The sequence below is a fragment of the Haliotis rubra genome, unplaced genomic scaffold, assembly GCF_003918875.1.
Source record: "Haliotis rubra isolate DU_JTF1 unplaced genomic scaffold, ASM391887v1 Scf124, whole genome shotgun sequence".
In the NCBI taxonomy this organism is placed as follows: Eukaryota; Metazoa; Mollusca; class Gastropoda; order Lepetellida; family Haliotidae; genus Haliotis; species Haliotis rubra.
Window position 1 is genome coordinate 437,242 of NW_025765159.1, and position 12,945 is coordinate 450,186.

Consider the following 12,945-nt stretch of genomic DNA (forward strand, 5'->3'; position numbering starts at 1 on the left):
ATAACATTAGTTATACTTGATGTAGGTGGATAACACCTGATCTCCATGGACATGACTACCGGAGGATAACACACCTGGTCAATATACATGTGATGCAGGAGGATATACCTAGATACACCTGATGAAGGGATAACACTAGTTATACCTGATGTAGGAGGATAACATTAGTTATACCTGATATAGGAGGATAACACTAGTTATACCTGATGAAGGAGGATAACACTAGTTATACCTGATGCAGGAGGATAACACAAGTTATACCTGATGCAGGAGGATATACCTGATGTAGGAGGATAACACTAGTCATACCTGATGTAGGAGGATAACACCTGATCTCCATGGACAGGTCACTATGTATATCTATAACACTAGTTATACCTGATGTCAGGATAACACTAGTTATACCCGATGTAGGAGGATAACACTAGTTATACCCGATGTAGGAGGATAACACTAGGATGTAAGGATAACACTAGTTATACACGATGTAGGAGGATAACACTAGTTATACCTGATGTAGGAGGATAACACTAGTTATACCCGATGTAGGAGGATAACACTAGTTATACCCGATGTAGGAGGATAACACTAGTTATACCTGATGTAGGAGGATAACACTAGTTATACCTGATGTAGGAGGATAACACTAGTTATACCTGATGTAGGAGGATAACACTAGTTATACCTGATGGATAACACTGCAGTTATACTGAAGAACACTAGTCATACCTGATGTAGGAGGATAACACTTGTTATACCCGATGTAGGAGGATAACACTAGTTATACCTGATGTAGGAGGATAACACTAGTTATACCTGATGTAGGAGGATAACACCTGTTATAGATGGATAAGGATGGATATACACAGTATGATGTAGGAGGATAACATAACAATATGTTATACCTATATATCACCTGATGTAGGAGGATAACACTAGTTATACCCGATGTAACATTAACACTAGTTGGATACCAACTGATGTAGGAGGATAACACTACTTATATCTGATGTAGGATAATAGTACCTGGATAACACCTGATATATGACAGTAACATTGCATATATAATAGTATGGATAACACCTGATATATGACAGTAACATTGCATATATAATAGTATGGATAACACTAGATATACCCGATGTAGGAGGATAGCACTAGTTATGGATAACCTGATGTATGAGGATAACACTAGTCATATCTAATGTAGGATGGATAACACAAGATATATCTGATGTTTGAGGATATCATGTATGGATAACAATGGAAAGCACATGGCGTAGGAAGATTGCATATATAATAGTATGGAAGTTCTGTAATATATGACATAACATTGCATATATAATAGTATGGATAACACCTGATAATATGACAGTAACATTGCATATAGGGCGATGGATAACACCTGATATACACACATAGTATGGATATGACATTTGATCTCAGATATAATAATGGATAACACCTGATATATGACAGTAACATTGCATATATAATAGTATGGATAACACCTGATATATGACAGTAACATTGCATATATAATAGTATGGATAACACCTGATATATGACAGTAACATTGCATATATAATAGTAAGGATAACACCTGATATATGACAGTAACATTGCATATATAATAGTATGGATAACACCTGTTATATGACAGTAACATTGCATATATAATAGTATGGATAACACCTGATATATGACACATGTAATGAAGTCTAAGCACATGATTATATAAATATATCTCACCCTAAAAATACTATTCCTGTTCCCTTACTATATCTGTTCAGTATATTTTGACCAGGAAGGATAACATGTGATTTGGAATAATAACACCTAGTAGACGACTCATAACAACTAGTCAACAACACTGATAAAATTACCTGTGATTCCTTCTATTTTTATGGATGTAATTTTCATATATTTCTTTGGAGGTAGTTGCCGGTTGTCATTCTTTATCTTCTCATAGTACCCAACATAACGACTCTGGAAATCAAAACAGTTGATCCTTTCAATGATGGGGCATATAAGTGATATCTGTACACTGTTCAAACCTTTATCAGCTACAGGGTAGGCCAGTGATTAAAGTGTTCACTCTTAGAGCCAAACACACAGGTTCAATTCCCCATATCGGCAAATGTGTGAAGTCCATTTAAAAAATTACCAGTCCGGATACAAACTTGCCTGTCCGGTTTTCAACAATAAAAAACAAACAAAATCAGGTTAGTCATGTTACTGTTTGTAGCAGGGATTTACAGGACGCGTATTCCTGTGTCGTATATGCATAAAAATTGACAATGGATGCAACAAAATTTATTAGGACGTCCACATGGACTCAGAGAAAGTCCAAATACTTTTTGCAAAAATTCCAATCAAGTGACAATAAGTTATCACTGAGTTTGCTACTAGCCAGGTTATGGTATTATTTGCAATTTAATTACTGTAACAATGTGATAATCATGATACACAATACAATAACAGTATTAATAATAATAATATTTAAGTGTCTGGGACCCCCATTTTGTTGTCCAGGACCCCTGAAAATTAAGAGTTCCAGGGACCCTCAAATACAGGACTCCATGTACATCCCTGCTGTAGGCATCGCAATGAACTACATAGCACTAACAGGCAATGCACCGAGTTTAGGTAAACTGAAAGTACATGTGTTGTGATTGGTTATTGTAACATGAACTGTCCAATCATATGTAGTTTAACATAATCATCATAAAACCGTAAACACCTCAAACTGACGACAAGAGTACCTGTCTGATATTATGAAATATTTACTGTTAGGGGTAAAAATATCTACCAGACCACCGGACAGGCTACTTTTGAAATTTGACCGTCCGAGTTGAAAATAGACCGTTCTGGACGGTTGGGCAGGCGGGAATTTGAAACGCTGCCATTGGATGACAGCACATACTAAATGACAATTTACATCACAAGGTTAACAGAATGTACCCGGATGGGGAATCAAGCCCAGGTTTTTGGCTTGACAAGCAAACACTTTAACCACTAGGCCACCCCACCTCCTCTAGTTTATCATGAACAACTTCAGTTTCTATCAAATTATCATGAATATTTTCAGCGTTTATCAGATTATCATGAAACAAGTGTGTAGAAGAGCATCATTATCTTCAGCCAATATAAAATTCCAAGCTTAAGTAATTCTGGTTTCAGTAATAGTATTCAACAAATTTGGAGGACAAAGATTTAATCTCTCAGCTCTTTTCCCATGTTATGTATGCAATAATCAATAAGTTTAGTTCACCTGGCTGGGAGTCTCCACACCCTGGAAGGACTTTCCAACACTCAGGTCCGTCCGACGATCACCAAAGTAGGTGAGACTCTCCTGCAGCACAACAAGACAGAAACTACTGACTGGACATACCCTAGCAACACATCATCTACCCTGACAACCCATTATCTTCATCATACGGCACGGTGGAGAATCAAGGGAGACAACTCTTGCACACCTATTGCTTCAAATCAGCACTACCAGCAATATTCGTGCCCACCATAGTGAGATTTGACTCAGTTAAACAGATGTCATGAAACAACAATATTAATCAGTGATCAATAGAAAGAGAAAACAACAATGTTTTAAAAATGATCCGAAAAAAAATAATTAAAAATTTACCACTCAATAGAGTGATGGAAATATATTTGGACTCTGACAATGCTATGAGAAATAGATGACACAAGACATGAGACTGTGTTTTTAATGGTTTTCAATTTTTTAATTACTCCAAATATTCAAAAGTAGAAAGAAAGAATCGACTTCATGTACAGATTACCCAAATGAGGTTTAAAACCCATGGGCCAATTCACACTTTAACGTCAAGGTTACCCCTCCATTGCTTACAGACAGAGTCAGACTCTCCTTACTAACATCATCAGCAAATAAACCCATCTTTGTCAACTTTTACATAACTATACTGTTAGTATCAGTCTATATATCAATAACCCTATGTTATTACACAAGCACACCGCCTCCGTGGTGTAGTGGTTAGAGCGTCCGCCCGTAGAGCGGAAGGTCGCGGGTTCGATCCCCGATCGCGTCATACCAAAAGACGTTAAAATATGGTACTTGTTGGTCCCTGCTTGGCGCTCGGCATTTATGGGTACAACAAGGACTGGTCGGCTCAGAGTCAGTATAATGTGTCTGAGTGGGGTATTCATGCTTCACTGCGGCATGGTATCTCAGTGGGCTAGCACTATAAAACCAGCTTCAGTCTGGGCTAGTACAAGCAGCCGCACCTACACATACACACGCATGCACGTCGTCATATGAGCGAAATATTCTCCAGCGGGACGTAAAACCCAATTTCACCTCACCTATTACACAAGCACAAAGTTATCACTGACAGTATTACAGTTTCCCAACTTGCTGTCTTACCTCCGCTTCTTCAAACAAGCCACAATCAATCAGCCAAGTACAAATCATCGTCCCAGTCCGACCTTTTCCTCCCTTGCAATGAATTGCGATAATGTTGCTGCCATCAGATGCCATCCATTCACGGACGTCATCAGTAAATTTCAACATGTCCCTGAAAAAACAAAACAATATTTTCTCATCCTGTTCAATAAACTAAAACATTTTTAATAATAGTTAAATATTTTAAAAGAAACCAAAACAAAATATCAAAGCCATCATAATAATAAACAATTCTGATAAAACTATATTTAATATAAGCAAATGATGATTGATGACATGGGAGTTGTCTCCCTTATACTGTGTATCTGCATGTACAATTTCAGCATAATTTATACATTTATATGAAAGATATTTAAAATTGTTCTTACTCAAGTTTAGGCACATTGTGATCGTCGATGAAAACTCGCCGCACATTCTTATAAAATAACGTCTCATCGTAATCTCGCTCACCTGGAGAAATGAAAGAGGAAAATCGGTATCACTAGTATGCTTATGAATAATGTATGATACACAAAATATACCATGTTGAATATATTGTTATAGTCAACATTACAATCAGACATGGTTACAGTCAAAGTTACATGGTTAAAGTCACAGTCACAGTCAGACATGGTTACAGTCAAAGTTACAGTAGGATGTTGCTACTGTCAACATTACAATCAGACATGGTAAGTCACATAATGCCAAAGTTATACAAAGTCACACTGAAACTATGACACAGCCAGAAAATGTCACAGTCAGATGAGATCACAATCATATGACGACGTGCATGCGCTCGTATGTGTATGTGCGGCTGCTTGTACTAGCCCAGACTGAAGCTGGTTTTATAGTGCTAGCCCACTGAGATACCATGCTGCAGTGAAGCATGAATACCCCGTTCAGACACATTATACTGACTCCGAGCCGACCAGTCCTTGTTGTACCCATTAATGCCAAACGCCAAGCAGGGAGCAACAAGTACCATATTTTAACGTCTTTTGGTATGACGCGGTCGGGGATAGAACCTGCAACCTTCCGCTCTCCAGGCGGACGCTGTAACCGCTACACCATGGAGGCGGTCTAGTCACAGTGAGGATATCACAGAGACATATGTTGACAAACACAAACGACAGAATCCACATCACTACAGAATCACCTGCCACTAGCAATACTTACTGCATAAATTATATATTCTGTAATGCCCTGGATGCTTGGTGTTGAAAAACCTGGCAACTTCCTGAAATTAAAGATTGTAATGCAGATTCCCCAGAAACTCTTCCCTGACTCTCTAGATGACTGTGATCCCACATGAACACATTAATGCATTGTGGCCACGTATATTCTCAACACAAAGTCAGATCAAAACATTGACTCACTATACTTGGTATGTCTCTTGTTCGTGCAGAATTAGAAATTATAAAATTACTACTACCAGTATATGAAATAAGCCAAAAACCCTGCCAGACATCAGGGCTGGTAACTTCAAAATGTTATCAGCCCAAAATGGATTTAACCAGACCAGACATCAAGATATGGTGAATTTACTCAGATGTATGGAACATCTAAAATCTAAAATTTGCACCAGACCATCGGGTTGGCGAGCTGTAAATTTAGACTGTCCGTCAGAAATCTAGCCTGTAACAGGTGGTCGGACGGGCCTTATTTCATACACTGCTACTACAATACCCAGCCCGTCTCAGGCGGTCGGACGGGCCTTATTTCATACACTGCTACTACAAAATCTAGCCTGTCTCAGGCGGTCGGACGGGCCTTATTTCATACACTGCTACTACAAAATCTAGCCTGTCTCAGGCCTTATTTCATACACTGCCATTACATAATACCCAAGTCGGACGGGCCTTATTTCATACACTGCTACTACAAAATCTAGCCTGTCTCAGGGCCGGATCGGCCTTATTTCATACACTGCTACTACAAAATCTAGCCTGTCTCAGGCAGTCGGACGGAGCCTTATTTCATACACTGCTACTACAAAATCTCAGCCTGTCTCAGGCAGTCGGACGGTCGGACCCTTATTTCATACACTGCTACTACAAAATCTAGCCTGTCTCAGGCGGTCGGACGGGCCTTATTTCATACACTGCTACTACAAAATCTAGCCTGTCTCAGGCAGTCGGACGGGCCTTATTTCATACACTGCTACTACAAAATCTAGCCTGTCTCAGGCGGTCGGATCGGACGGGCCTTATTTCATACACTGCTACTACAAAATCTAGCCTGTCTCAGGCGGTCGGACGGGCCTTATTTCATACACTGCTACTACAAAATCTAGCCTGTCTCAGGCAGTCGGACGGGCCTTATTTCATACACTGCTACTACAATATCTAGCCTGTCTCAGGCGGTCGGACGGGCCTTATTTCATACACTGCTACTACAAAATCTAGCCTGTCTCAGGCGGTCGGACGGGCCTTATTTCATACACTGCTACTACAAAATCTCAGTATGTTTGGTAAACAAGACTTGGCATTTAACTGGTGAGTGAGTTTGTTGGGTTTAATGCTGCTTCAAAAGTATTCTTGCTATATGTCAGCATCCCTGCTCAATGATGATCCAAAGCAATCAAGGATCCAGATCCACTGTTTACCACCTCAGAGGAACCCACAAGCATGAATACAGTGTTGACAAACCAGGAACCTTAATCGGGGGGAACCGACTCAAACCCACAATTATTGGTAACCACCTTGCCCAATGGACTAACTATACAAAATAAACTAAAGTGCATTGCCTGAGTGAGTAGTGAATATTAGGTTTTAGCAGCAATATTCAGGAATATCACAGCAGAGGATACTCAGAAATGAGCTTCACACACTGTGCCCATGTGGGGATTCAAACCCAGGCCTCATTGGACAAGTGAACACTTTGAACCATTAGGGCTACCCCACTGCCCCAGAGCTGTTTGAGCTCCTGATCCCCACAACACGGCCAAACACTAGAAGCTAATTTGCATTAGTGTTGAAATTGGCTAAAATCTCATAATTGATGATTGGTTCATTGCAACCGTATCAATCATCGAAAAATAATTGGTTAGCGGCATTTATCACATTTTCCTGGTTATGTTTGTTAAACAAACAATACAGAAAAACACATAATTCTTTCTTTGAGTTTTTGCAAATTGCACAAAATGCATTTGTAACTTTACATCTTTAAAGGAAGACGAGTATGTTTGGAACCGAAAAGTTCCTGGAGTCTTCAAGATAAATTCAATCTTGACTTTTAACAGACAACACAAACCTTGTGAAAAATATTGTTAAAGGCAAATAAGTGTTCCAAAATTGTTTGTGTTCGATTAAGAGAAAACATGATCGATTGCTTTGTCGCTTAGTCATTGGGCAATAATTATTTCACAATCGTATTTTGCATCCCCCACACTTGCTACTCACCCTGATGGGATTTCTGTAGAAGGCCACTGCCTTTGGATGGGTATGAAATATAATTACTCTGTGTCAGGGCATGAAACAACATTCGACAAACCAGTTCTGGTTACCTGTTGTTGTCACTGCACTATATGAAACCTCTGGCCCTGCCGCTTCACAAAGCCTGAGTCTATGTTGAGGATAGTGTGTAACATTACATTCCCTTCCCGATACATCTTGTAAATCTTCAGAACAAGAGGTTGTGTTAAATATCTTCAATGAATCACACATCATATGCACTTTCTGTAGGTGACTGGCATCAATGGCAAGAGGTGTATTACCTGAATCACATCATATGCACTTTCCGTAGGTGACTGGCATCAATGGCAATATTACCTGTAATATAACAAAGGTCAAGGTCAAAACCATCCTTCTGGTATCGTCGCTTGTTTTGTGAGACCACATGACGTGTTGCCCTGGTAACCTGACGATGTTGCACGACCATGAAATAGATGATCCTCACAATTCGAATGATTCGGAAGACTCGACCAATCACCACAAGTCTGAAATTCCGAAGTTTAGTTAAGTTCAAGACAAAAATAACAATTCATACAAAACATGGATACGAAACAGAGGAATAAACACCAATAATTAACTAAGCAATAAACAGCAACAATGGTTAAAAACAGTCATTTTACATATTGCATTTCAGATATGCTTGGATTTTGTTTGAGGGGCATTCTAGAAGTTGGTGGTATAGAGATGACAAGAGTTTATGGATGATCAACTTCTTTATTTTAACAATGGCATTCTGTTTGGTAGATTTTATACCGTTGTCAAATATGGGGACTTTACAGTCACCAATTGTCATGGTAATCCCACTCATCTCATTCATGTTATCTTAGCTCATCATCATGCTATTGTAGCTCATCATGTAACTTTCTTTGATGCTTTGTTTGCCCACCCTTGTTATTGTTATCTCTCTATCTTATCTTGTATATAAACTGGTGTACCCCTTCATTTCCCCATATGCTTGAAAACGGTATAAGAATCTATACCGAAACGTCGCCATTGTTAAAATAAAGAAGTTGATCATCCATAAAATCTTGTCATCTCTATGCTTGGATTTATCAATATGTCAGTACGTTTATGTACTTTGTGAACATATCAAAATTGAACATACACTTCCTGGTGAGAAAGGCAAGCAACAATAAATGTATGCTTGAGATGTGAAAACTATTTTTGCCATAAAATGTATCTAAAACCTAAAAATTATTTACTAATAACAATAACAGAAAAATATATAGGTCAGCTGAGAACTGGTTGACAGATACATGTAGGTCACTGGCAAACTGTCCACAATGAAGATAGATATACATTTTTTTTTATAACTTAAATACTATTAAATGTGAGGTGAAGTGAAATTGGGTTTAACGTCGTGCTTGAGAATATGTCACTCATATGACGACGTGCATGCGCATGTATAATGTGTGGCTCCTTGTACTAGCCCAGACTTAAGCTGGTTTTATAGTGCCAGCTCACAGAGATACCATGCCACAATTATGCATGAATACCTCACTCAGACACATTATACTGACTCCGAGCCGACCAGTCCCTGTTGTACCCATTAAGGACGAGCATCAGGCAGGGACCAACAAGTACCATATTATAACGTCTTTTGGTATGACGCGGCCGGGGATCGAACTGCGACTGTCCGCTCTCCGGGTGGAAGCTCTAACCACTACACCACGGAGGCGGTCTTATAAATGGTGGATTTTAAGCTATATGAAAATAACCAATATATAATGAGACATCAAAAGATCATATGCCAAAAAAAAATATATTAATATGTGTACATTCAATTCATTTCATTTCATAGTATGATGTGTGAAAGCCAGACCTCTGTTACAGTTCTGTAAACTAGAAATATTATCAATAATATTTCAGATATTTAAGAATGAGATTTTAAGGTTTAAATCATTGTTAATAATATACACCCCTATCACTTCTGGACAAATGTAGCATTTGTACTCTTTATCTGGGCCAATGACTTGGACACAAAAAACAGAATTGAACAATAAAAAAGCAATAAACATTAATAATAAAAAAGGAATAAACGACAATATCAAACAGAGCAATAAACGACAATATCAAACAGAGCAATAAACGCCAGTATTATACAGAGCAGTAAAAGGCTGTAATAAAGGGAGAAATAAACAGTATTAATACTTTGTATTAAAACTGAAAAATGATGAATCTATGAACAGCACACAGGAGATGAAAGCGTGGATGCAGAATGTTGCAATTTCACGTCATCAGTCTCAAACACCTTAAATGAGTGAATGGGTTTTTCTTTTAAACATGAGAAAAACAAAAAGTGTTGCAGGATGTATGCACTATACAACTTTGGAGAATCCCATAGACAGACAAACTACTGTTCATAATCAGCTCAAGGTTTTATATAAAAACACAAAATATGCTTGTCGTAAGATAAGACTGATATCATCAGGTAGGCCTACCAGTGACAGGAGGCGACTAATGGGATCGGGTGATCAGGCTCGCTGACTAGTTGACACATGTCATCGTAACCCAATTGCATAGATCGATGCTCATGCTGTTGATCACTGGATTGTCTGGTCCAGACTTGCTTATATACAGACCACCACCATATAGCTGGAATATTGCTGAGTGCAGCATAAACATCCAACCAACCAACTGTTGCTGCATGTCTTGGTACCCCAGTGGGTGGACTGTTGCTCTTAATATCAATCATTGGATTGTGTGGCAAGATTTCACAATTATCAGATCATGCTGCTGGAATATGTCTGAGTGAGGTGTCTATCCATGCAACTGTCACACAGCATCAATACCTGTCACAAGAGAGCAGCAGGCAAACCACTAACTGGTCAGTGAACACACTTACATGTTCACAATGTCTGAAAATATTTAGTACTCAGTGAGTGAGTTTAGTTTTATGCCACTTTTAGCAATATTCCTGCAATATCATGGTGGGGGACACCAGAAATGGGCTTCACACATTACACCCATGTGGAAATGAACCCGATCTTTGGCGTGACCAGCAAACACTTTTGCCTCTTGGCTACCCCACCGCCCCTTAAGTGAGTGAGTGAGTTTGGTTTTACGCCGCTTTTAGCAATATTCCAGCAATATCATGGTGGGGGACACCAGAAATGGGCTTAACACATTGTACCCATGTGGGGAATCAAACCCGGGTCTTCGGCGTGACGAGCGAACGCCTTAACCACGAGGCTACCCCACCGCCCCAAAGTACTCAACATTAGGTCGTTAGGGATATCTAGACATTTCATACTAGTTAATCCGTGATGAGAAAGCTACTTTTTTCAGAAAAAATGACACATATCCAGGGATTAGGAGAATGTTATGGTTTATGCATACATTATAAAGCAAGTATCAAAATGTCACCCTTGACAAAATGAAAACCTTAAACCCATGGGAACCTCAAACCCCGGGTTGAGTGTATTATGGAACCACAAAAACATCCTCATCAAAAGAGGAACAGAAACATCTGTCATCTCTAAACAACAGTTTTGTGCGAAATATTTCAGATTATCATATTTCATTGAAACTCTTTCTATGGAAACCATTCCTTGTCCAGGAGGCAGTTGGGTAGCCTAGTGGATAAAGCGTCTGCTTGTCTGGGTTCGATTCCCCACATGGGTACAAAGTGTGATGTCCATTTCTTGTGTCACTCACTCACTCACTCACTCACTCCTTGTCCAAGTCCCAGAAGCCCCTGTTTTCTGTGAGTTACAGATGCGACAACTCTCGGATCACTTACTTTGCATAGTCCACGTGGTTTGACTCCGTGCAGGACTGTTCCGACTCAATCCCGATGAAGACCATGTCGATGAGGAACGATATGACGACAATCACCATATCAAGAACATCCCATACATTGTAGAAAAACTCCTTCCTGAAAACCAATATCATGGTCATGAAGATGTCAAACTAGAGGGTAATTAACACTGGACCAGGACTATTTCTACTTGATACTGGCCTTCAGGCCACAAGGTTTGAAATGAGGACGTGTTATTTGCTGATGACAGTGTGATTTGCTGATGACAGTGTTATTTGCTGATGACATATTGTTATTTGCTGATGACATAGTGTTGATGACATAGTGTTATTTGCTGATACTGCAGAGAGTTTTCAAAAATGTATTTATGTTTTAGGAAGCTTTTGTGACAATCCTCAATTATCTGTAACCTACAAATTGTTTGTAGAAATGGCAGCAAGTTATCGAACATGTGAAATGTTTTTTCAATGGGACTATTCAAATCCTTACATATGCTTAATCACTTGCCTTGTGATCTATTTTTAAAGATACGTTTACAGAATAATCAGTGCTATTCTTCTCAATGGCTCAGAAATATTGGGTGTAGATAATTATAATGAAGGTCAAACTATACAAATATTTGGGTCCAAACATTTTCTTGATGCTAAATCCTCAATGTTGAACCATATCGTCGGGAGAGAATATGCAAATTATCCAATGTATATTTTAACCTATCAATGGGCTGTTAGACACAGGTGTAAAATATGCAATATGTCTGACATAAGTACATGATGGCCAATCACACATCTAGTACTGAATAACAAAATATCATGTTTTAAATTACTGATTATCTGATCAATAAGAGTTGCATGTACATCTTGAAGAATTAATAACTTGACAATTATAGTCCGTTTGGCTCAAAAGCGGACCGATGAATTGCAATCTAACTCGAAAACTAATAAACATAAAATACTCAATGAAACTCTGATCATAATCAAAACATCATACCCTCTCTGTGAGGTTTTTGCAGAATTTTGGTCCTAAAAGTAAAAAAGTTGTTTAATAATCTATCATTAAAATTTTGATACAGTTTACTATTTGTTACGAGGGAGGAGTGCAGAGAAAGGGACAGCCAGGTGTTCGAGAACCGATGGGGACGGCACAGCACAGGTTAATGAATAAATAACTTTGTCTGTGAACGTGCTTCTCGAACACCTGGCTGTCCCTTTCTCTTCACTCCTCCCTCGTAACAAACAGTGAACTGTGTCAATATTTTAATGATAGTTTGTTAAACAACTTTATTATTTTTTGGACAAAAATTCTGCAAAAAACTC

At 38.8% G+C, this 12,945-nt stretch overlaps 1 protein-coding gene across 1 annotated transcript in view; it reads right to left on the reverse strand.

The window, feature by feature from the left end:
- The window catches only part of LOC124266239 (phosphatidylinositol 3,4,5-trisphosphate 3-phosphatase TPTE2-like), a 94,708-nt gene that overhangs the window by 4,505 nt on the left and 77,258 nt on the right, over positions 1 to 12,945 (reverse strand). The window contains 8 exon segments of the mRNA XM_046701055.1: positions 1,887 to 1,989; positions 3,275 to 3,355; positions 4,403 to 4,553; positions 4,810 to 4,891; positions 5,597 to 5,657; positions 7,822 to 7,879; positions 8,145 to 8,357; positions 11,615 to 11,749. Of these exon segments, the coding sequence (XP_046557011.1) occupies positions 1,887 to 1,989; positions 3,275 to 3,355; positions 4,403 to 4,553; positions 4,810 to 4,891; positions 5,597 to 5,657; positions 7,822 to 7,879; positions 8,145 to 8,357; positions 11,615 to 11,749 (884 nt within the window).